This window comes from Muscardinus avellanarius (genome assembly GCF_963383645.1).
Source record: "Muscardinus avellanarius genome assembly, chromosome: 6".
Lineage (NCBI taxonomy): Eukaryota > Metazoa > Chordata > Mammalia > Rodentia > Gliridae > Muscardinus > Muscardinus avellanarius.
The window spans coordinates 17,332,259-17,359,340 of record NC_137791.1 but is presented as its reverse complement, the minus strand read 5'-3'; the positions used below and the strand labels follow the sequence as shown (position 1 = coordinate 17,359,340).

Genomic DNA, 27,082 nt, shown 5'->3' with positions numbered 1-27,082 from the left:
CTAATCATCCAAGAAAAAGTAGTTTCCACTCTTCTTTTGTTCCACATCCTAAAAACATAGAGAAGCAACAGCAGTTAGCAGTGTCATTTTCCTACATGTAAACTTTCACCCCAGGTATTCTCAGCAGTGTCTACACACATCTGTACACCTCCACCTGGCTGTGAATATTCCTGGCCCACTCCTCAGATCACTACTCTCTGCACCCACCCCATGCACTACCACCTCACTCACACCAACTCAAGTCCCTTTAAAAAGTTACACACATACAAAAATTTCCATGTATTGCAATTCTATTCAACTACTTGTGCTGAAGATTCAACCCAAGGGCATTCTATCTCTGAGTTATATCCCCATCCCTATTTTATTTGTAATTTGGAAACGGTCTTGTGGAGGCCACCACAAACCTGCGACCTTTCTGTCTCAGCTTCTGAAGTACAGTAATCAGGTCTCTGCCGCCATGCTTGGCTTCTATTTTACTGTATATAACTTCAACTTTAAACTCCTGACCTCACAGATAGCATACTGCTAACTCAAGAAATGCCACTTTCCCCCAAACGGTTTAAAGAGTGACCAGTTAACAATCCATAGAACCTACCAGCCCAGCTACTCCCTTATTAGGATTAAGTTATGACTGTCTTAAGATAAAAGGGCACAATATAGACATGACTAATAGGTACACCTGGGGACTGAACTATGAGTCTAGCCTCTAAAATAACAATACCAAGTGTTCATAATATTCACAGGAAATTCAATTTTATGGCTGAGCTGGGTGTGGGACGCACACTTGTAATCTCAGTACTTGGGAGGTTGACACAGGAGGATTGCAGGTTTGCAGCCAGCCTCAGCTACTTTGGCCCTCCACAACTTAGACCCTGTTTCAAAATAAAAAAATAATGCTGGGCGTGGTGGCACACGCTGTAATCCCTGCACTTGGGAGGCTGAGACAAGAGTATCATGCAGGTTCAAAGGCAGCCTCAGCTACGTAGTGAGGCTCTCAGCAACTTGGTGAGACCCTGTTTTCAAATAAAAAATATTAAAAAAATAGTTCTGGGAGTGTAGCCTGGAGAGGTAGAAGGCCTCTGGGTTCCATCCCCAGCACTACCAATAAGTAAGTAAATAAATGACTGGGAGTGTAGCTCAGAGGTAGAATGCCCTTGGGTTCAATCCTGTTACTGCCAACATGAATGAATGAATGAATGAATGAATGAATGAATGAATGAACGAACGAACGAATGAATGAACGAACGAATGAAAGTGTTGTCCAGGAAGTAGCATCAGTCACTTATAAACAAAATATAAAGTGCAGGAAAGCACCCGGCCACTGTTTTAGGTGTTCAAGAATACAAGTATGTGCAAGATGCCTTAGCTTATGGCTTTCCTAGAGTTTGCATTCAGCAGCAAAGTCAGGACTACAGACACAAAAACAAATGCTGTGGTGGATGTATGTATGCCACACTACTTCTTTGTACTGTGGACTGAACCTAGGCCCATTTTAACTCTGAGCTATACCCTAAGTCCCCTTAGATTTTGAAAGAGAATCTGGCTAACTTGCTGAGACTGGCCTTGAACCTTAATCCTTATGTCTTAGCCTCCAAGTATTAGGATTACAAGCACAGGCTACCACATCCAGCTTGTTCAGACATTTAAAATACACATTTCAATTGTGTATTAAAATATATAAAAAAATTAAGGGAAAGTGGTTAAAGTAGTCTTTAGAACTTTGTTTCAATGAGTAAACTTCCCAAGACATATCTATGTATTTCGTGGTAATGAGGATTGAACCCAGAGGCATCTTACCTCTGACCTACACCCAGCCCTATTTCAGTTTTTATTTGGAAACAGGTTCTAAGTTACTGAGGGCCTCACTAAGTTGCTGAGGCTGACTTCAAACCTGTGATCCTCCTGTCTCAGCCTTTCAAGTATTGGGATTACAATTGTGTGCCACCACACCTGACTCCAAGACATTTTAAATGTCAATTAAGCTAGAACACAACAGTGAATATAGTAACTCTTAGGATTATGAAGAACTCTGCCTGTGTTCATTCTGCACTGCCTGAAATGTGCATTAGGTACAAGTATATTAAAAAACATGGATCTTTGGACATATGAAATATGGAATTAATTTTTGAAAGCAACAGGCTTTTAACTACTTTAAGTTATCCATAACTTAAAATAGTTTTCCACATACCTTAATTGAATTCAGTTTGTTTATTCGCGGTCTGTAGTTGTTTGGATCTCTTCTGAATGTAATTTCTAGCTGAGACAAAAATTTGTTCATGCCAGCCAAAAGGGTCTGAGGACTACGAAAGAAAAATTGATTATAAAAAATTTTGTTTGGTACTAGAGACTGAATTCAGGAGTATCTTACCTCCCAGCTACAACCCTAGCCCTTTTTTAAAATCTTGTAATAGGACCTTGTTATGTTGCTGAGGTTGGCCTCAAACCCATTATCCTTCTGTCTCAGTCTCCCAAGTACCATGATTACACACGTGAGTACCACAAGGCCACCATGCTGGGTCTCTGATTAAATTTAAATCTCCAAATGTTGATCTGGATTGGGCGCAGTGGCTCAAGCTTATAATCCCAGTAAATGGGAGGCTGAGATAGGAGGATCTCAGGTTTAAGGACAGCCTCAGCTATTTAGTCAGGTTGACTATCTTAGTGAGACCTTGATTCAGAATAAAGAATTAAAAAAAAAATGGGGCTGAGAGTATAGCTCAGAGGTAGAATGCCCCTGCTGGGTTCCATCTCTAATATGGGGAGGGGGCAATTTTAAATTTAGTCAACTTTGGGGATGAAATGTTGTTGTTTTTTTCATCCCCCCAGTAATAGGAATTGAACCCAGAGGCATTTTACCTCTGACCTACACCCACAGCCCTATTTTTTTTCTTTGCAGGTGTGGGGATGGAACCCAGGAGTATTCGATCTACGAGCTACAACCCCTGCCCTATTTATTCATTTTGAAACAGGGTCTCACTAAATTGCAGAGGGCCTCACTAAGTAGCTGAGGCTTGCTTCGAACCTGTGCGATCCTCCTGTCTCAGCCTCCCAAGCGCAGTGTGGGGATTAAAAGCGTGCGCCACCACGGCAGGCCACAGCCCTATTTATAACTTTTGAAACAGTCTCACTAAGTTGTAGAAGGGCCTCACTAAGTAGCTGAGGCTGGCCGAGAACATGCGATCCTCCAGTCTCAGCCTCCCAACTACTGGGGTAACAAGCATGTACCACCATGCCCAGGGGGATAAAGTTTTAATACACTGGGTAATAGTTTGCTTGGCTATATATATATTTGTGTACACAATTTGAACAGTTTTTCTGATGAGGATAAAACAGTTAAGACAGAAGTATGACTCCATTCATTTATTTACTGTGCTAAGGATGAAACCCAGGGCCCTGTACATGCTAGGCAGGTGCTCTACCACTGAACACACCTGGAATCATTACTTTGGAAAAACACAAGACTCATAAAGAGACTTACAGCCCCCCCCCCCACAGTACTGGGGATAGAACCCAGGGGCATTCTACCTCTGAGCTACACTTCCAGCCCCATTTTTTTATAGTTTATTTTGAAACAGGGTCTGAGTTGCAAAGTACCTCACTAAGTAGCTGAGGCTGTCCGCAAACCATAATCTTCTTGTCTCAACCTCCTGAATTCTGGGATTATAAATGCCACCATGCCCGGCTGACTTACAGAATTGTTTTTTTTTTTTTTTTTTTTTGGTGGTACTGGGTGTGGAACCCAGGGGCTTTTCTACCTCTGGGCTATACTCTCAGATTTATTTTTATACTTTATTTGGAAACAGGGTCTAAGTTGCTGAGAGCCTCACTAAGTAGCTGAGGCTGGCTTCGAACTTGTATGATTCTCCTGGCTCAGCCTCCCAAACGCTGGAATTACAAACATGCGCTAACACGCCTGGCCCTTACAGAATCTTAAATTGCTATGTTTTAGTAAAAAAATTAAAGGAAAAAAGTAAATTTATTTATTCTTTTTTTTTTTTGGTGGTACTGGGGTTCCTGGAAGCCCTTCTACCTCCGGGCTACACTCCCAGACCTATTTTTACATTTTTCTTTTTTGGAAACAGGGTCTCCTAAGCCAGCGCGCGCGGCTGGCTTCGAACCTGCGCGATCCTCCTGTCTCCGCCTCCCAAGCGCGGGGATTACAAGCGTGCGCCACCACGCCCGGCCAATTTATTTATTAACTCTGATGTAGATCAGTATCAGACATTTGGGATCTAATGTTAGCTCAATCACTAAGTCACACAAATCACTCTTTGAATTTTCTTTTTCTGTCACATACAAAATGAACAGTTTCCAATGAATTATTTACCAATGAATCCCCGGTTCAGAAAATCCAAATAACACGATAGACAGACTTTAGCCTGAAAGAAAAGGCGAGGGCCCAGGCCCTAAATGCTTATCCCCCCGTCCCACATTTCCATATTATGTCTCAATCTTCTCTACAGTTCCATCCAGTATTCAATAAGAACAATCTTGAGAGTCACAGAACAGAATATTGAAAAGTTAGAGTGTAATCCTTTCATTTATTTTTAATTTTTTTGTGTGGTACTGGGGATGGAATTCAGGAACATTTTACCACTGAGCTACACTCCAGCCCTATTTATTCTTTATTTTGAAACAAGGTCTCACTAAACAGCTAAGGCTGGCCACAAACTTGCAATCCTCCTGTCACATCCTCCCAAATACTAGGGTAACAAGCGTGCACCATCACACCCCTCAATTTTGGCCATTTTAAAAGGTAATTTTACCTGTTCGCAACTGTGTTCTTAGATGGAACACCATCAAAAACGATGACCCGATCTGCTAGGTAGGTGGCCATAATGAAGTCGTGTTCCACGACGAAGGCCGTTTTCTTTGCATGGAGTATGAAACTAAAAACACAAAGATTTGGAAATCTTTTATAGCTGTGCATTACAGAGCATTTAAGTGTTACACTTAGCACACTTATATGCCAGTACAAAAAAAAAAAAAAAATCAAAAGCAATATACTTAACAGCAAGATATTACCGTTTTACAACACGAGCTGCCATCAGTCTTTGCTCAGAGTCCAAATATGCAGACGGTTCATCAATTAAATAGACATCAGCAGGTTTACCCAAACAAAGTGCTAAAGCCACTCGCTGCAGCTCACCGCCAGACAATGTCTGCACCTAGTGGAAGAAGTTCAGCAAACCATGAAAAGACATCCCCGATCTAAAATAGCAAAATTTAAAAAATGAAAATAATCCTGCTAAGAGTACCTCTTGATCAATGATGTTTTCAATTTGTAGAGGCTTCATTACATCAGTCACGAACTGCGGATGAGTATAAGCATCTCTTATCTTTTCATGTAGTAACTGGCGAACACTTCCCTGTTTTTAGTGGAAAAAATTGTGTTGTCAGTATAAAAGGTTTTTTTGGTGGTACTAGGAATTGAACCAAGGGCATTCTACCTTTGAGCTAAATCCAGCCCTAGTTTATTCTGAAACAAGGCCTCAGGAAGTTGCTGATGCTGGCCACAAACCCTAGATCTTCCTCTCCTGAGATTAGCGGCATGCTCTACCACGCCCAGCTTGCGAAAAACTTCTTGTGCCACTAAGGACTGGACTCAGGGCCCTGTGTATGCTAGGCAAGGGTTCCACCACTGAACTACACTTGTGTTCCCAGTCCTCCTTACGTTTATTCTGAGAGAAGTTCTCAGTAAATTGCCCCAGCTGATCTGAACCTGCACTCCTTTTGCCACTCTACCCTCCAGAGATTACAGGCGAGTACTACAGCATTTGGCGGCACACAACTTTGCCATTTATGAATCTTAACCAAGTTCTATTCCAGAGCAAAACTTTGTAAGTCTGCCATTAACATATATAAGTTGGATTTGGGGGGAGGTACTGGGGATTGAACCCAGGTGCTTTCTACCTCTAAGATATACATTTAGCCCCTTTTGCTTTTTAATTTTAAAACAGGGTCTTGCTAAATTGTTGAGGTTGGCCTGGAAACCATGATTTCCTGACTCGGCCTCCCACGTACTGGTATTGCTGGTGTGCGCCAGTACGTCTGCTTTGTAAATTTAACTCGGAACGCTTATCCAAAATCTATGGATTACTTTGAGACCTTCTACTTAATGCTCATGTCCAGAACGGAAAAAAAAAAAAATCAGTATTAACATTTAAAAACAGTAAGCAAATGAATGTTGCAGGAAAAAAATCATTTGAGAGTAGGAATAATTCTGAAGGTCAAGTAGGTACAAGATTAACTCAAAATGTACCACAATGAAGTTGAATCTAGAGTTGAATCCTTAGATGCTTTTGCTTCCTTTCTCAGGTTAGGGCTGAATTTGAGATCTTAAAAGCTTTCAGTACTTAAAGTATCAGTGGTAAAAACGTGTCACTGCTAACCTTATCCAGGTTTGAAATGGGCATAACACTGAGTGTGAGATACTGAGTGTAAGCAAGGTACGTAAAAAGCGCATTCAAAACCTGCAGAAATCAAAGGAGGTTTATAGCAAGACTTTTATTTTATTTATCGTATTTTTTTGGTGGTACTGAGGGTGGAACCCAGGGGCTTTTCTACCTCTGGGCTATACTCCCACTGTAGCAAGTTTGCATTTCTCTAATGACTATTTTTTATATTTTATTTGGAAACAGGGCCTCAGTAAGTTGCTGAGAGCCTAAGTAGCTGAGGCTGGTTTTGACCTTGTGTGATCCTCCTGTCTCAGCCTCCCAGGTGCTGGGATTACAAGCATGCGCCACCATGCCTGGTTCTAGCATTAGCAAGACTTTGGCAAGTTTTATCCACACTGCAGCATGCTTTCAGCATTTCATTTTACAGACAATGACCTTGCATCGTATGGATACATCACAATGTGCTTGTCCATTCACAAGCTGATTCCAGTGGATTATTCCCACTTTTTGGTTGCTCCAAATAAAGTTGCTCTAAATAATCTACACATGGTTTTGTTTTCAGTGCTTGGAACTTGGTAACTCTATGCTGAAACAATGCTACACTGTTTCCCCATGTGGCTATGCCATTTTATATTCACACAAGTGACATAGAAAGTACTGATTCCTTAAGTCCTCACCAGCACTGTACTGTATTTTAGACTGGGCATTCTACTGAGTGTGAAGTGCTTCCTCACGGTAGCAAGTTTGCATTTCTCTAATGACTAAGCATCTTTTCATGTATCTACTGGTCATTTGTATTTTTTTATTTTGGAAAAATATTCTCTTTTCGAAAGGATTTTAAAAATTATGTTAACATCTTTTTTATACATCCTGTATAGATAAAAGCCACTCAGGTACCTAATGTTCAAATGTTTTCCTCCATCTTGTGGGTGCCCTCCCTCCCTCTCTGCCACTTTTTGTTAGTACTGGGAACAACCCAAGATACCACTGAGCTTTACACACACACACACATGCACACGCACACGCACATCTAGTAGTGGAAATGAACCAGGATATGTGGTATCAGGGGCATTCTACTTCCAAAGTTTGTTTTGAAACAAAGTCTCACTACGTTGCTAAGAGTCTCACTAATTGAGGCTGTCCTCAAACCTGTAATCCTCCTGCCTCAGCTTCCGAAGTACTGGGATTAGATGTCTGTACCACCATACTTGGCTTAGAATGTAGTTTTAATATATTCATTCATCACTTTAAATAAAAATTAGATACAGAATTTAATGACTTCTTTTTCTTTTTGTGGTACTGTGAATGGAATTCAGGGCATTCTACCTCCGAGCTACACCTCCAGCCCTATTTTCATTCTTTATTTTGAAACAGGGCCTCAAAGTAGCGGAGGCTGTCTGCGAACCATGATCCTCTGGTCTCAGCCTCCTAAATGCTGGGATTATAAGTGTGCACCACCATTCCCAGCTTATTTGACTAATTTTAATATAATAAACTTTTTTTAGTGCTGGATACTGAACCAAAGAACTTTGAGCATACCAATAAATACATACTCTACCACTGAGTGACATCCCAAACCCCTTAATATAAGATTATATAAGTATATATATATACATATATATGTGTGTGTAAATACACAGACACACACAAATTTTCTTTAGTAACCAAATAAAAAAAGTCAACAACTCACAGTTGATTTGGGACTGATTTTTTGTGGCTTGTAACTGACATTTAGAACTGGCACTTCTCCTGCAAAATAATACAAGTACATAAGACATGAAAAACTGCCCAGATCTTTGAAGTTTATTATGTGGAATAGAGTAAAAAGATAACATTTACAACAATACCTCCTTCATCAGGTTTAAGTCTTCCAGCAAGCATTCTGATAAACGTCGTTTTACCTGTACCTGGTGACACAACATACCAACAAATTACCTGAAAGATGCTTTGCATTTTAAATAAAGAACAAAGTCCTACTATTTTTAACTAAGAAATTTGTTTGAAAGACACACACTGACACTTTGAAATCTGAAGGTGATACAGAAAAATACTTAAATCTTTCATGGCTCACGTCTGAAATATCAGTATAAGCTTATTATCAGGAGAAATAAAGAGTAGCCCAAGCTAAGTGAGGTGGCACATGCCTGTAATCCAAGTATTTGGGAGGATGAAATAGCAGGATCACAGGTTTGAGGTCAACCTCAGAGATACTCAGCAACCAAGGCAAGGTAGCTTGAACAAACAAAAATATAAAAAGGGCCGGAGGTATAGCTCCTGGGTTCAATTTTCAATACCTAGTAACACTGAGACACAGACACACACACCCTTAGAAAGTTTAAGTCTTGGAACAGATTCCTAAAGATTTAATGAAGTTGGGCGTGGTAGCACATGCTTGTAATCTCAGTACTTGGGAGACTGAGATAGGAGGACCCCAGGTTTGTGGCCAGCCTTAGAAACTTAAGTGAGACTCTCCTTGATTAGTGAGATCGTTTTCAAAATAAAAATAAAAATAGGGCAATGGGTGTACTTCTGAGGAAGACTGCCTCTAGGTTAAATCCCCAGTGCTATAAAAGCAAGACTTATTGAACTAAATTATCAATGCACGCAATTTGATTAAATGGGATAGGTTATTTTATAATAGATATCATCATATTAAGTCCAGTTACATAAAATGTTTAAATTGCAACCCAATTATTAAATTTCTGGTGATTGAAGAGTGATATACTGCAACAATCTCTTCATAAAACTCTTCTAAAGTTTTGTAAGCTGTAAGATTATAAGACAAATTGTTTATTTTTAAAGTATAAAACCAACACCAGATATTTAATGGTCAAATTTATTTTACAGCTATATTTATTATGACAGTATTAAAAATGTTGGTAGTACAAGATTACAAATGAGGACAGACTATTAGGAAGGAATACAGAATATCTTGAATTTAAAATAAGGAAAGTTTCCAATAGAAGTATACTAGGACAGTAGGAAAAAACTTTTTTTTTTTGGTGGTACTGGGGATAGAACTCAGGGGCATTCTAACTCCAAGCGCACCCCCAGGCCAATTTTTTATTCTTAATTTTCAAACAGGGTCTTAGTAAATTGTGGACAACCTCACTAAGTAGCTGAGGATGGCCGCAAACCTGGATCTTCCCATCTCAGCCTCCCAAGTACTGACTGGAATTACAAGCGTGTGTAAAACTTTTCAACTAAACTGTTTCCAAATTATCAGTTTATCTTTTTCTTCTTAGTCATTTTGCAAGATAAATTAACTGTCATATTAATACATAAAAAACCAATTTATTTTCAATTGAGGTTATGAAACAAATTAGGAAATACTTTTATTAAATGACAGTGAAATCACGTAATACCACAACAATAGGGAGCTACACCGAGAAACTTATGGATTCAAAACTCAGCTGCTGATCCTATAACTGAGTCAAAAATTCCCATGGAATAAATAACAGAATCGACTTTCTACACATTAAAAAAAAAAAAAAAAAAAAAAAAAAAAAAAAAAGAAAACTTACCATTTTCCCCCAGCATCACCATGATTTCAGAATCTGTAAACTCTCCAGCTACAATTGCTAGCTCAAACTCTCCCATCTTTTTCTTCATCCCTGGATATTTATACATACACATTTTTTTAACTTCTTCTTCATTAGCAGTTTCAGCCACTTTAAAAACAAGTGATGCATCTCGGAATCTCAGGTTTTCTGTTGGAACATAGCCATCTAAAAAAATGTTTATACCTATTGGGAGTAAAATTGTCAACACATTAGTAAAGTTTTTTTTGGGTGGTTGTTGTTTTTTTTTTTGTGGTGCTAGGGATGAGATCCAGGGGTCTTCAACCTCCAGGCTATACTCCCAGACCTATTTTATACTTTAATGGAATACTCTCAGATTGATGTAAAATAGTTTGGAGAATGAATAATTTTTTTTTATGGTACGCGGGTGGAACCCAGCAGCTTTTCTACTTCTGGGCTATACCCTCAGCCCTATTTTATAATTTATTCAAAAACAGGGTCTCAAAATAAGTAGCCGAGAGCCTCACTAAGTAGCTGAGGGTGGCTTTGAACCTGCACGATCCTCCTGTCTCAGCCTCCCAAGTGCTGGGATTACAAGTGTGTGCTACCACGCCCAGCTATAATTTTTTAAATAACAATTTAAGTTATGAATATTCAATTTCAAATAATAAATAACGATACATCTGAAAGTTAGGAGTTTACTGCATTGTGAGATTAATTTTGCAGTTTCAGAAGAACATTGTATAAGAATTAACTTCAAGCCGGGCGTGGTGGCGCACACTCTGGAACTCAGTGAGACCCTGTTTCAAAATAAAAAAATTACTAAAAATTTAAACTGGTGGTGTAGCTCATAGAGAGTTCCCCTGGCTTCAATCCCCAACACCACACACACACAAAAGAAACGAAAGCTTAAAAAAAGAGTGACTTTAGTAAAAAAAAAAAACACAGCAAGCCAGTTTTTCTACTCCTACTGCAATACCTGTCTTAACAATTAAAAAATGAATTCATACCATAATCATTTTTATAGTTCACAGAGAGCATTTATATATACCGCACTAATTTCAGTTTCTAAAAGAAAAGCAGAGTAAGTGCAATTTCTGGTTTCCATCATTTTAACAGACGAGGCATCATTAAACACCTCATAAGGAAACATTTATTGAATCGCACAATGATTAGACAGGGCACTTATAACTGGGATTGTGAAGAATGATAAGCATCCACACATCATCGTTCACCTGATTATAACACTACTAAATGAGCCAGGTGTGGTGGTGCTCACCGGTGATCCCGGTACACAGGAGGCTGAGACAGGAGGATTTGGGTTTAAGGCCAGCCTCAGCTACTTAGTGAGGCCCTCTGCAACTAAGTGTGACCCAGCTTAGAATAAAGAATAAAAAATTGGGCTGCAGGTATAGCTTGAAGTTAGAATGCTCCTGGGTTCAATCCCTAGCACTACAAAAAATAAGAAATAAAAGTACTAAATGGCATGAAGATACACAATAAATCTGTTAATTATAAAAAATAAAGCACCAATAATAGGTTCTGCCATCATTAAGACTACTATAAGCAAAACTGAAATTTTCCTTAAAATATGTGTGTGTGTGTGTGTGTGTGTGTGTGTGTGTGTGTGTGTGATGTGTACTGAGGGTGGAACCCAGGGGCTTTCTACCTCTGGGCTATACTCCCAGACCTATTTTATACTTTATTTGAAAACAGGGTCTCACTAAGTTACTGAGAGCCTAAGTAGCGGAGGCTGGCCTCGAACCTATGTGACCCTACTGTCTCAGCCTCCCAAGCGCTGGGATTACAAGCATGTGCCACCACGCCTGGCTTGTATTATTTTTTTAGAATGTTTATGCAAGTATGTAATAAAAATTCCTCTCTGATATCTTTTTTATTTTTTTTAAACACGGGGGCATTTAATCTCAGAGCTACACCCCCAGCCCCTTTTATTTTGCAACAGGGTATTGCTACTGAGGCTGGCCTGGAACTTGTGATCCTCCTGTCTCAGCCTCGCAAATACTGGGTAAGCATCACCACCCCAAGCCAGACTGACATTTAGTTCTATAGTAACAACAATAATAATAACAACACTTTGTGTATGTCTAGTACTGAGTTACACCCTAGCCCTGGCCAGCACTAGGGATTGAACCTAGGAATAGCCTATCACTGAACTATATTCCCAGCCCCTTTTATTTGAAGTAGGATCTCACAAAGTTTCCCAGGGTGGCTTTGAATCAAAGATCCTCCTTGCCTCAGTTTCCTCAGAGCTGAGATTACAGGTGTGTACCACTGTGCCTAGCCACTTTCCTACATCTTAAGCTAAAATATTTATGCAATTTCATAAATTTTAAAACATCCATTACCACTCATGGAACTAAGGTTACACGAGTTCTTTCAGAATATTGTACTTTTCTCCAAGATATAAACTAAGCAGTCCTTTTAGTGCTTTAAATTGGCAGTTTAAAAACATAGATGGAAATAAATATATATAAAGTAAAATAAAAGTAATAAAACAGAAGAAAGAAGCAAAAGGTACACAATGTTGGAGAACACACTGGTACTTGTTTCAGGAGCCATTCAGTATTCAGTAGTTTCGTTTTCTTTTTTTTTTTTCTTTTTTTTTTTGTGGTACTGGAGATTGAACCCAAGGGCATTCCTAACTCTGAGCTATACTTCCAGCCCTATTTTTAACTTTTTTTTTGGTGGTACTGGGGGTGGGACCCAGGGGCTTTCTACCTCCGGGCTACACTCCCAGACCTACTTTATATTTTACTTGCAAACAGGGTCTCACTAAGTTGCTGAGAGCCTCACTCAGTAACTGAGGCTGGCTTCGAACCTGTGTGACCCTCCTGTCTCAGCCTCCCAAGTACTGGGATTACAAGTGTGTGCTACAATGCCCAGCTGTGTTTGGTAGTTTCTATTTTTCTCAGCTTACACAGGTTAAGAGACACAGAAAAAAGAAGCCAGAAAATCCCTCTCTGGAAAGTAGAAAAATAAATGAGAAATTTAATATACTCACTCAACTACTGATTAAGATTTCTGAATAGCATGAGCTCCAAAAACTTACAACAAAGATCATAGCAAATTTGAAATACAAATATTTAGATGAGAACGGAATGTATTTTAAGAGTTTTATTACTAGTATTGTTCTCTCAAAGGAAAATTAAAGACGACAAATACTCCAGGAGCCAAAATATGGAAGACTTCTAATGTAGGAAAAATAGGAAAGTTGCATTTCTAAACACTCCTAACAGAAAATTCAATGTAAGACTTGTAACAAATGATGTGTATAACCTTATATATATGTATATGTAAAATAGTTTACATCAATTTGTATAAGTGTACAAAATTTTCTCTTTGGTGACTGAATTCCAAGAGGTAATTTTATATTAATATTAGAATAAAAAACTACTGAATATCAATAATAATACACGTCCCAAGCACGAGTAGAAGACAACACAGCATGTGTGAAAAGTTTTCAAGTTACCTTCTCTCACACTAAAGGGCATAGTGACTACACCATACGCACTGGGCACACCGTATAAACAGCAGATGAAGTCGGAAAGGTAGTCTAGCACACTTAGATCATGCTCCACCACAATGATATATCTGAAAGTCAAAACACACTTTTATTCTTAAATTTAGCATAACATACAATCTGCTAATATTCCTATAAAACTAATTATTTTTACTAGTATTGTAAGCTTTAGGATATATATTAAATCATTTAAGTGTAAAGAGTATAGCACAATAGGCTCATCATCAATGACCATATTTAAAAAGTTTTCCTAAACTATAAGAAAAAACTCCAGCTCTCATGAGTCTACAGATATATGAAACAAATGTGCTCTGCCAGTAACAACATTTGATTTTTTTTGCGGTACTGGGGATTGAACCCAGGGGCATTCTACCTCCAAGCTACATCCACCAGCCCTATTTTTAATACTTTATTCTTTTGTGGTACTGGCGGTGGAACCCAGGGGCTTTTCTACCTCCAGCCTATGCTCCCAGACCTATTTTTTTATACTTTATTTGGAAACAGGGTCTCACTAAGTACTTAGGCTGAGAGCCTAAGTAGCTGAGGCTGGCCTCAAACCTGTGTGATCCTCCTGTCTCAGCCTTCCCAGTGCTGGGATTACAAGCGTGTGCCATCACTCCCAGCATATTTTAATTTTTACTGTAGTACTGGGGATTGGACCCAAGGGTGCTTTACACCACTAAGCTACAAACTTATTCCTTAAATAATTTTTTTGCAAAGTAAGAATCGAACACAGAGGCATTTCACCTCCAAGGGTCCACTCTAATCAATTTTTTCCTCCTGTGGTACTGGTGACTGAACTCGGGGGCATTCTGCCTCTGAGCCACCCCCCGTCCTACTTTATTTTTATTTTGAAACAGCGCCTCACTAGGTTGATGAGGGTCTCGCCACTTGCTAAGGCAATTCTTGAACCTCCATCCCTGTCTCAGTCTCTCAAGTACTGGGATTACAAACGTGTGCAACCATGCCCGGTTTAGAACCTCTTTTAGCACCTTACAAAACTCTCTGTTAATTATCTACTGAAAATAGATTTTTCCTGAATAATTGATTTCTTCATTTTTCTATGTCCGAGGGCTAGTTTTCCTTAAGAGTCTCCTGAAAAAATCTTCTACCTGTTAAAGCGCTATTTAACCCTTCCTTAAGGTCCATCTAAAATTGTACCAACTGTAGGAATATCCTTCCTAATATGTAAAAAAAATCTCCCCTCCTCCTGAAGGCCTGTTATAACTGTCAGAACTGATTCCTGTCAAACCTTACTCCTATTCCTTTCAAAAGAAGACTGTGCAGACAGAAGACCAAGTTACGGCTTCAGTCTGCCACTGTAGGTTATCAACAGGATAGAAAGAAATCTGTTAGATATGATCTCTATAATCTTTCTACAGCATTAAAGACTGAGTGTACGCTGTGACATACAACATTTTAGGATGAATATGTATTTTCAGTGACTTTTATTAAAAGTCATTCATATGTATTATCACTACATGTGAATTATTTTAACTAAATCAATAAGATCAGCACACTTGTGAAAATGTCTAATTTTTCTACTTCAAGTCTTGTCTTTTGTATTATTTCTATTACAACTAAGGTCACCTGGTCCCCTGATGTATTAGTATTACTTTTCCTCACTAGTTTTTCCCCCACGAGGCCCATCCATACCTATTTATTTCACCTTTGTATTTTTTCTATGCAGCACTGCTCCTGATCTCTTCATATTCAGTTTATATTCACTATGAGCGCAAATACCTGATGTCTTTTAGTGATTGTCCAAACATTTACTTACTGAACACATGCCAGCCAATTGTGCAAATCCTTTTTATGATGGCTAGGGACATTATTTGACATTTTATAGTTTCTATGAAGGTAGATATTATCTATGACTTTCATTTTAGCATAATAAGAGGCTATAAAAAAAGAGCTTGGAGCTGGGTGTGGTGACACATGCCTATAATTCCAGTACTTGGGAAAATGAGAAAAAAGGACCACAGGTTTGAAGCCAGCCTCAGCAATTTTGGCAAGACCTTGTTTCAATAAAAAAATACAGGAGCCGGGTGTGGTGGTGTATGCTTGTAATTTCAGCATTTGGGAGGCTGAGACAGGAGGATCACAGTTTGAGGACAGCCTCGGCTACTACTTAGTGAGGCCCTTTGCAACTTAGTGAGACCCTGTTTCAAAATAAAGAATAAAAAAATAAGAATGGAGGTGTAACTCAGAGGCAGAACACCTGTGGGTCTATCCCCAGTACTGCAAAAAACCAAAACCAAAACAAAAAATATACAGTAGGGCTGGGGTGTGGCTCAGAGGTAGAATCCTGAGTGCCACTTCTCCACCCCTTCCTACAAAATGGGCTTGGGTTAAAACTATTGACTTAAGCAGGGCGTGGTGTAATACACTTGTAATCCCAGCATTCAGGAGGCTGAGAATAGAGGATCTTGGTTCGCAGACAGCCTCTCCTACTTAGTGAGGCCTTTTGCAACTCAGTGAGACCCTGTTTCAAAATAAAGACTAAAACAAAACAAAACAAAACAAAAAACAAAAAACAAAAACAGGGCAGGGGGTGTAGCTCGGAGGCTTAAATGTGGGAGTACAAATGCCAATCTCAATTTCATGTAAGGGAAAGGAGGGAGTGGGGAGGGAGCCAGGGGAAAGCTTACCAGGTGCACTAACATTATGAACTACAAATTACCATGTGAGACTATAATGTAGCAATGAAAGTATAAAATAAGTTGGGCATGGTGGCGCATGCTTCTAATCCCAGCATTTGGGAGGTTGAGACAGGAGGATCGCAATTCACGGACAGCTACTTAGTGAGGCCCTTTACAACTCAGTGAGAACCTGTTTCAAAATTACAAGACTAAAGCCAGGTGTGGTGGCACAGGCTTGTAATCCCTGTGCTTGGGAGGCAGAGACAGGAGGATCACGCAGGTTCGAAGCCAGCCTTGCTGGCTTAAAAGACCCTGTTTCCAAATAAAAGAAATATAAATAATAGGTGTCTTGGAGTGTAGCTTAGGTAGAAGGGTTTCCAGGAACAACTACAACCACCACCACCACCACCACCACCACCACCACCACCACCACCACCACCACCACCACCACCATCACCACACACACACACACACACACACACACACACACCTAAAAAAAAATAGGGCTTGGGGTGTAGCTTGGACGTAGAATGCCCCTGGGTTTCATCCCCAGTACCATAAAAAAAAAGTATAAAAAAAACAGCATGTTTCGGGTAGATGACATATAGTTGGATCCGACTTTTATTTCCATTTTGCTGATCTATTTATGATTGAAATAATTGTCAATTTACACTTAATGGAATTATTTTTAAAAAGCCCTATTGACTTAACTGCCTGTGTTATTCTTTGTAAGATTTAGGTACAGGTGTATTCTCATTCCTTTCTCCATTCTTTTGAATTTTCTTTCTGTAATTAATATTCTTTGTATTGCATTCATGTTTTTAAACCTCCCTTCTGTATTTCAATCTCATTTTCTCTCTCAATTATACCCAGTCCTATTTTATTTTTTATTTGAAACAGGCCTTATTAAGTTGCTGAGGCTGTCAAACCTGCAATCATCATGTCTCAGCCTACCCTACCAAGTGCTGGGATCACCATTATGTGCCACCATACTTGGTTCCAGGAATGTTTATTGCTTCTGCTATGTACAGAGGTAAAATAAATCCAAGACTATCTTTAAAAAAAAAAAAAAAAAATTGACAGTATAGAATGGAACCCAGGGGCTTTTACCTCCAAGCTACCCCCCCAACCCCAAGTTGTAAAGGGCCTCACTAGGTAGTAGTTAAGGCTAGCCACAAACCTGTGATCCTCCAGACTCAGCCTCCCAAGTACTGGGATTACAAGCATGTACCACCATGCCCAGCTAAAGATTTCTCTGTTAAACACAAAAATCTAAAACATTTCAAGAATCACCAGAGTGATTGGTGTTGAAAATCTTTCTAAGCAAAAGAAAGTTCACAACCACCTTTGTTAAGAGATCATAACACCATGTGTTTTTAAGGTACTTATTAGTTTTGAAAGTTTTAAAATTCATCATCTCATTTTATCCTTGTAACCTTGCTAAGGATCTTTAGGTTGTACTCCTGTTTTGCAGTTGAAAGATTTTAAGACAGACTAGTTATGTGTTCTAGGTTACAGACTTACTATGTGATAAAATAACCAGGAAAGAGCAACTTTTTTATACCAGAAAGCCTCTTCTTAGTAATTTGATAAACATCTTTTCAAATGCATGGCTTATCTTGCAAGAAAACAAAGGAAGTCTACTACTCAGCTACTTAGGCCCTCTGCAACTTAGTCAAAACTGAGAATAAGAAATAGGTGCAGCATGGACATAATGTCCCTGGGTTCAACCCTCAGGCCCAGTTCTGAAGAAGAAAAAAAGAGAGACCGACTTATTTTTAAGGATCTGGTAAAACTAAGGATCTACTTCCCAAAAGGAATATACACATGAAAAAATTTGCATTTAGAGTATTCCTAAGTTTGCTAGAAATGGTGTTAATATATGCACCATGCATTAAGAACCTGTTCTAGATAGAGCAAAGTAAATATGAGGGTAAAACTAAAATGAAAAACAAACAAAAAATGTTAAGTAGATGACAGTACTCAATCTTTACTTTTATTTATTTATTTTTTGAGGTACTAGGGATAGAACCCAGGGGTATTCTACCTCTGAGCTACACACCCAGCCCTATTTCTGAATCTTTTTATTTTGAAATAGAGTCACACCGAGTTGCAAAGAGCCTCACTGACTAGCTGAGGCTGTCCGCAAACTGCGATCCAACTGTCTCAGCCTCCCAGGTGCTGGGATTACAAGCATGCGCTATCAGGCCCAGCTTATGCTCAAAAAAGAACAACACAGAAACATTCCAACTCTGTACTTACCTGTCTGGATTTATTAGTGATCGGATAGTAATGGCAGCCTTTAAACGCTGCTTGACATCTAGGTAACTAGAAGGTTCATCAAACATGAAACTGCAGAAAATAAGAATAATTTTGAAAGACAAACATTATTCCATTTTACATGTTATTTTAACAGTACTGACAGCTTCTGATTTAACGTAAGAAAATCTCCTCATATACAAATGAACAGTCTACTTGTAATGGTAAAAATTTCTTATTTTGTTCAGAATTAGAAAGAAAACAATTATGAAAAGCAGAACTGTACACTAAATTTGCCTCCCTCAAGAATAATATCCTGACATGCAACCTAAATTCGTGTAGAAAACTTTTCTTTTAATTAGCTAAAGTCCAGGTGCATTAAAGCAAATGGCCTTTTGGGAGACACTGCAGAATTCACAGAATCCTTTGTGAAGAGCTAGCCTACGCTAGACAGCAGCATCATGGGAAAAGATGGGCGCAATAAATACTTGGGAAAAGCAGGCTCTAGAAGGCAGGAAGGCAACTGGCCCTTTTCATTCTCCTGTTCGCTCTCCTACAGCTACTCTGACCTACGATGGTCAAAAGGGCCTCTTTTAAGTACAAGTATTTCAAAAGCATGCTGACCTGTTGTAAAGCTCAAGTCTTAAAGTTGGGATCTATAAATCCTAATCTATCAAAATAAATTAGTTTTTCCCCCCTTGAGACTAATGACAAAAGATAGTGGATGCACAACTGACTATCTTCAATAAGAGCCCTATATATCATTAATTCCTCTAAAAAACACTGATTAGCAACATTGCAAATAACAATGTAAAAGAAGGATTAAAATATTTGAAAATTGCAATGTAACCTACATATCAGCTTTCTGTATGCAAACGACAGCACAAGCAAATCTCTGCAACTCTCCTCCTGAAAGATCTTCCACATTTCGTTCTTTTAGGTGGGTTAAATCTATAAGATACATGGAGGCATGGTGTTCAATGTTACAAAGCGCATTTTACCTCTTCACAGCAACATACTGCATGCCATCACTTTGGGCTGGCATGCTATTTTAGTTGAAAGTTGTATAATATAAAATACGATAATTACTGCAGATTTTCCCATTTATTCCAGTAATCCATATAAAGATGTATACCTTTATGACCTTAAGTTTAGGGACTTTTTTCTTTTTCTAGTACTGAGAATTGAACCCAAAGCCATTCTACCTCTGAGCTACATCCCCATCGTCATAAAAAAATTTTTATTTTTTATTTGGAAACAAGGTCTTTCTAAATTGTTGAGAGCCTAACTAAGTTGCTGAGGCTGGCTTGAATCTGCATTCTTCCTGTCTCAGCTTCTCAAGTACTGGGATTACAGGCATGTGCTACAATGCCTGGCTTATTTTTTTATTTTGAAATAGGGTTTGATAGGTTGCTGAGAATCTAAGTTGTTGAAGCTGGTCTTGAACCTGTGATCCTTCTGTCTCAGTCTCCCAAGTACTGGGATTACAGGCATGCATGCCCAGCTAAATTTAGGGTCTTTTAAAACGTATTTACAAAATAAAAACTTACCAAGCTGTTGACATACAATTGCCTGTGTCTTTGTTTCATCCTTTCGGTCCAAAATAGACCCCACTGTCCCCTGTCATAACATACCCAAAACAATTAAGATTATTTTCCTTCAATATTTATTCTTACTATTTTTTGTACAAGGAATTGAACCCAGGGGCATTCTACTTCTAAGCTGTATCCCCAGCCCTATAATGTTGTTGTTGTTGTTATTATTATTATTTTTTGGAAACAGGATCTCACTAAATTGTTGAGGCTGCCTTCAAATTTGTGATCCTCGTCTCAGCCTCTGAAATACTGGGATTACAGGTGTGGGCTTTTCTTCAGTATTAGAATCACAAAGTAAAGCAAGTTTACTTTGATATAATTAATATCTCCACCAAAACCAACAATATATATAAATTCTACCTAAAAAGCAACTCACCTTTGCAGCCTTGGGAATCTGGTCTACATATTGAGGCTTGATAATGGCTTTTAAGTCATCTTCTAGGATCTTGGTAAAGTAATTTTGTAATTCAGATCCACGAAAATAAGTCAAGATCTCCTGCCAGTCAGGAGGATCCTAGAAACACATAAATAATGATCAGAATTTAAGTAAATACAATTGCAAAGAGGATGAATGTTATACAAAGAAGAATATAAATCCAAACAGAATACTTTTGGCTTCAAATTTAAGATTTGAGGTAGACTTAATTTCAAATCAAGGTATACCAAGTCACAACAGTGCAAGAAAATAGAACTTTCAGTACATAGCACTAACAGATTTTAATTAAGATCTTTTAATAAAAGATTTAAAGAGCTTTATTTAGTTTCTCTGCATTAAATCCACAATTAATCTTGAAATTAAGAACATAAAAAAATCCCTTAAACATCCTTCCCTTTAAAAATCTCATAAAAACATCTAAAGAGATTAACTTACATCATACTTTCCAAGATTTGGCTTTTGCTTTCCTGCTAAAATTTTTAATGCAGTTGACTTTCCAATACCATTAGTTCCAACTAATCCTAAAACTTCACCTGGACGAGGGATAGGCAACCTATTACATTATTCAAAACAAAAACAATTCAGAAATAGGTAAGAATAGCTACATAATACCACAACAATGTATTTTAATGCACTTGCATGTCACAAATATCCATGAATAAGTTAAGAAATATAGGCCATATATTACTGGCTATGAGAAAACAAACCAGTCAAGATTAACTTAAACAGTTGTTAGGAATAACCAATATTATTCCAAACTTTACTTATTCATTCTTATTCAAAATCCATTCTATAATACTTCTTCTTGACATATTAAGACTCAGTTTTAATGTATAGCAAATTGTTTTGGTACAAAATCACAAAGCAGGTGCAGCGTCACAGTCATTTTTATTTCCGTTTGGCCTGCCAGTTACTTACAAGGAGAGAAGTACCACAAAACCCAGAAACACTCCACTTCATTCTCCCTGCTGCAGTTGGTTCCTTAAAGCTGGCAGGTTGAGAAATATCTTATTTGCAAAATCTAGAGTCTCAGATTGAAAATATTAATGTTCAGCAGATAGAAACCTCAAAGAACTAAGAACCATGTGATTTAATATAGCCAAGTTCAGACTGATATCCTCTATAGGTAAGATTAATAGGTTAAGAAAATCAAAGGCAACATCTCTTAAAAGTTATTTGGGGTTAAGGGTACTATATTCATTCTTTCTCTTTCTTCTTGGTGGGTGGTATAATTTTTTTCTATTTGCATTTCTCTGAAGATTTCAAATGTATTTTATTCTTAACTAGACTGAAGTAAATAGAAATGTTGACTTGAAAATATACCTGTGAAGTTTGAAGGCATTGGCACAGTATCGATGTGTTGTTTCTTTTTCCAAGTTGCTTGGTAAATTGACAATTGATAAGGCGCCAAAGGGGCACTTCTGTTTTTTAAAATAAAGAATTAACTTTTTATTAATTGATATAAATATACACACAACTAAAATGGAATTTCATGAAGATGTGAAATATTGTTTCATCTCCTTTTCTTAGTTTTTCAAAACCCAAACTTGGAAAGCAAAAATGTACTAATTTGACATTCTCGTTTGTGACTCTATGATTTCCCACATTCACCAGTGTGTCACATTCTATATGAACAGATTCCTTTCCTTTCCTGTCCTTGTGTGCTTCTTTCCCCACCTTCAAGTCCTTTAATGTTAGGAATTTTACCCTTTTTATAGGCTATTTCCACCCCAACTATAGCTAGCATTATCTGTACAGATCAAGGACTCATGCCTTCTGTTGACTGTTTTCCATCCTGCCCGAACAAGATGCTTTAATTCTAAATAAATTTGTATTTTAAAAAATTGTAGAAAAACATATTCAAAGTAATTTTTGACTATCAGTTGAAATGAATACCCATGGAAAAAAATGTCATTATGAGTGGTACTATGTCCAAAAAAGTATCTCAGAAGTATAAATAATGGTGGCTGCACATTCAAAGAGTATACCTTTTATTAACTGCTCACCACCACCGAAACAGTGAAGACGAATCAAATTACTCAGTGAAACAAAACCTGAGCTTTTGAAAAAATTCACTCTTGGATTAAACTCAATAGAAGCATGTGTAAAATATACTAGAAGATTTAAAAATTTAATTAAAAGTAAGTTAGAAAAAAGAATTTTTGAGCTGGGTGTGGTGGCACACACTTGTAATCCCAGTACTTGGGAGGTTGAGATAGGAGGATCGCAGGTTTGTGGCTAGCCTCAGCTATTGAGTAAAGCCCTCTGCAACTCAGTGAGACCCTGTTTCAAAATAAAAATAAAGAATAAAAAAATAGGATGGAGGGTGTCACTTAGAAGTAGAATGCCCTTGGGTTTTAGCCCCAGTACAAAAAAAAAAAAAAAAAAAATCAATTTAAAAATTTCTCTGCCTGCCTGCCTGCCTGCCCGTCCGTCCATCCATCCATTTATTTGTGTGTGTGTGTGTGGTAATGGGGACTGATCCCAGGGGTATTTTACCTCTGAGGTATACTTCCAGTCCTTTTATTTTTACTTTGAAACAGGGCCTTGCAAAATTACCTATGCTGCCGTGCACTTGCAGCCCTATTGTCTCAGCCTCCCAAGTACTGAAATTACAGATGTGTGCCACTGCATCTAGCTTGAAGGGTGAATTTCGTGTGTGTGTGTGTGTGTGTGTGTGTGTGTGTGTGTGTGTGTGTGTGTGTTACTGGAGACTGAATCCAAGGGCACTCTACACTCTAGCCTTATTGCTGAAGATCTCACCTCACTGTCGAGGCTGGTCTCAAGAACCTTTAATCCTGTCTCAGCCTCCCAAGTACTGGAGATAAAAGTGTGTACCACCATGCCTGGCTGTGTATTTCTATTTTAAAATGGTGAATTTAAAATAAAATACAGACTTGAAAAAACATGTAAGACAATCATAGTTTTTCTATTTGTATTTCCAAAACATTCTGGTAGATATGCTGGAGAAAGTTCTTCTCATAAAATGGTGAATAGAAAAGCCAGGTGTGGTGGGACATGCTTCTAATCTCAGCATTTGGGAGGCTCAGAAAAAAGGACTGCAGTTCGTGGAAAGCCTCAGCTACTTAGTGAGGCCTCTGAAACAGTGAGACCCTGTTTCAAAATAAAGAATAAAAAAAACAGGGCTGGAGGTGTAGCTTGGAGGTAGAATGCCAATGCCCCTGGGTCCCATTCTCAGTATATAAAAAAAAAAAGCGAATAAAGAGAAACCAATTAAGTTGGAACTGGCTTTACAACACTGTGCACAGCAAGTACAAGTTTTCAAAGTTATAGCTTAATTTAAAAAAAGCAGTATTACTGATATCAAGAATATTTTCTTATATTTACATTTAAAATTGACTTGCTTTACATTTTGTCTTTTTAAAAGCAGTTATAAGTTGGGCACAGTGGAAAACACTTGTAATCCCAGTACTTGGGAGGCTGGGAGGATCGCAGGTTTGTAGCCAGTCTCAGCTACTTAGTGGGGCGCTTTGCAATTTAGTGAGACTCTGCTTCAAAATAAAGAATAAGAATAGGGCTGGGAGTATAGCTCGAAGATAGAATGCCCCTGGGTTCCACCGCCAGTGTTGCAAAAAAGAAAAAGAAAAATTAGGGCTGGGGGTATAGGCTGGAGTTAGAATGCCCCTGGATTCAGGTTCAATCCCTCGACACACACACACACACACACGCACGCACGTTTGATCCAAGCTGGGTGTGGTGATGCATGCTTTTAATCCCAGCATTTGGGAGGTTGATCCTGGTTTGTGGAGAGCCTCAGCTAACTTATGCCCTCTGCAACTCAGTGAGACACTGTTTCAAAATAAAGAATTAAAAAAAAAATAGGGCTGGGGGTATAGTTCAGAGATGCCCCTGGGTTCTACCCCCAGTACTGCAAAAAAAAAAAAAAAAAAAAAAAATCAATAAACAAAATATATTCTCACTGACCTTAATACAAATACCACAACCAATACAGAGAGTTTCAGAAATCCATGCTATTTTGCTCTGGGGTATAACCTCTATGCATAATTTTCCTGGAAAAGAAAAAGACACAATTAAGTCATTTCCCTTTCTAAAATTTTCTGATCATTGCTAGTTAGTTTATGCTGGTTCCAAATTTCCAGACATATGCAAATATTCAAAAACAAAGGGCAGTTGGATGTGATACATGAATGTGATCTCAGTGACTGGGACAAGATTATCTCAAGTTCTAAGACAGCCCAGCAACTCAGGGAGACCGTGTCTTAACATAAAATGCAGAAAGGAGCCTGGGATGTAGTTTAGTAATAGAATCCCCTGGATTCAACACTACTACTACAAAATAACAACAACAAAAACACAAAGGCCACACAAAGAAATACATTTGTGATATCTTAAATCAGTGTTTTGTGGGGGTAGATTTCTGAATCATACTTCTCAGTTGAATTATACAAATAATTTTTGTCAGGTAATAGAAGTATGACTTTTTTTTACTACTAGGAAAGAAAATTTATTAGTGAAAATATGGCAGATCTTGAAACATTTGTTTATTTATTGGCACTAAGGATGGAACGTAAGGGACTTCTACCTCTGAACTACACCCACATGTTTTTCTAATTTTTATTTTGAAACAGGGTCTCACTAGATTGCTGACAGTCTCACTAAGTTGCTAGGGCTGGCCTTAAACCTGTGATCCTCCTGTCTCAGCATCCCAAGTACTGGGATTATAGCTGTGTACCACCATGCCTGGCTAAAGCATTTTTGTTGTTAAGCTGATTGACCTCAATCCACTCTTCCCTCCATTTTGGTGTGGAGTTTGAACTTAAAGCCTCACATATGCTAAGTGAATCTTTATCTTTTTAAAATTATTTATTTTTATGGTACCGGGCATTGAACTCAGGAGAATTCTACTTCTAAGCTACATTCATAGCTATACTTTTATTTTTTATTTGGAAATAGGTCTCACCTGTAGAGGTCCTCACTAAATTTCCAAGAATGGCTTCAAACCTACAATCCTCCTGTCTCAACCTCCCAAGTACTGGGATTACAAGTGTGCACCACCAAACCCGGCTTATGTGAATCTCTAATTTGTAAAACAAAATATGCCCTAGAATTGGTAAGGCAAACTATGACAGATGGATTAATAGATCTTCAAAAAGGTATGCAGTCTTGTAATATACAAGTAAAATTAAACATGATATTAGGGATATTAACAATGACATTTCTTTATAGCATGGCAAACAATAACAGATGACATCTAAATTTTTTGTTTGCAGTACCAGGGGCATTTAATCACGGAGCTCATCTCCACTCCCCCAAAGTTCCTTTTTTGTGGTACTAGTATTGAACCCAGGGATATTCTAAGACTGAGATACACCTCTACCCCTTTTTATTTTTCAAACAGGGTCTCATTAAGTTCCTGTTCACCAGTCTTGAACCTGTGATCCTCCTGTCTCAGCATTTCAAGTACTGGGATGACAGGTCTGCCAGCCATAACACTTGGCTTTAAACAATTAAATATGAGGATATTTAAAATACAAACATTGAAAGCTGGGCATGGTGGCCATGTACTCCCAAGTACTGGGGAGGATGAGACAAGACTACCCAGGTTTGAAGCTAATCTTAGCAACTTAGTGAGGCCCTCTGTAACATAGTGAGACCCCCCATTCCCAAATAAGAAATAAAATCGGGTTGGGGGTTATAACTTAGAGGTAGAATCCTCAGAATTCCCCCAATAAACAAATAAATACAAATATTCTAAAATAAAAACTGTATCAAATACAAAGTTTTGGCAACCCTCCTGCCATGACATTAAAGAATTATAAGTTTATAATTTGCTTTGTATTTTGCATCTGAATAGCTTAAAGAAACTCAAGGAGTTTACAAAATATATGCTTAAGCCGTGCACAGTGGTGCACAACTGTAATTTGTGATTTGTTTAAGTACTTGGGTAGCTGAGACATGAGGATTGCAGGTTCAAGGCCAACCTCAGTAACTTGGTGAGACCCTGTTTCAAAATAAAAAATAAAATAGGGCTGGAGGCTGAATTCCCAGTATCACAAAGAAAAACAAAAATATATGCTAAAGCACATACAAAACTACAAACCAGTTTATTTTCTTTCAAGAACCTTCCTTTATCCTTAAATGATCTACAAAGCAACTTACCCATTCGAACTACAGGGCAACTCTTTTTACACTCCTGTCGACATTTCTTAGGTTTACACTTGTCATGGTTGACAATAGCAATTCTTGTTAATTTGTCTGCCATAATTGTAAGAAAGTAAGAATATCCAGCTCTTCTAGTAAAAAAAAAAAAAAAAAATCAGGGCAAATTCAAATAAACAAGAGAAATAATTCAAGGGCAGTAAAGTTAGACAAATAATCATTATAAGGAGAGATCATGATTATCTGGAAGAAAAACTGCTACTTATAATAAGTAACAAACAGCTGGGCATGGTGGCCCATGCTTGTAAGCCCAGCATTCAGGAGGCTAAGACCAGAGGATCATGGTTTGCTGACAATCTCAGCTACTTAGTGAGGCCCTCTGCAACTAGTGAGACCCTGCTTCAAAATAAATAATAAAAAATAGGGCAGGGAGTAGAGCTTGGAGATCGAATACCCCTGGATTCCATCCCCAGACCCGCAAAAACAAAACAAAACAAACAAAAACCTAGGAATACATTGAACTATATAAATACAAAAATCCTTACGTAC

At 38.2% G+C, this 27,082-nt stretch overlaps 1 protein-coding gene across 1 annotated transcript; it reads right to left on the bottom strand.

Annotated features, from left to right (window-relative positions):
* Nucleotides 1-26,666, bottom strand: ABCE1 (ATP binding cassette subfamily E member 1; the record flags this gene model as incomplete). The annotated part of the gene is made up of 17 exons (XM_080697434.1): nt 26,534-26,666; nt 24,338-24,423; nt 21,716-21,813; nt 20,828-20,945; nt 20,333-20,470; nt 19,912-19,981; nt 19,216-19,312; nt 18,365-18,454; nt 13,410-13,531; nt 9,923-10,144; nt 8,246-8,305; nt 8,089-8,147; nt 5,259-5,369; nt 5,026-5,168; nt 4,767-4,889; nt 2,189-2,300; nt 1-48 (listed from the first exon to the last, which is right to left on the bottom strand). Exons 1-17 carry the CDS (start codon nt 26,634-26,636, stop codon nt 1-3), a joined length of 1,800 nt encoding a protein of 599 aa, XP_080553560.1. The 5' UTR covers nt 26,637-26,666.
* Between the last annotated feature and the right edge of the window lie 416 nt (nt 26,667-27,082).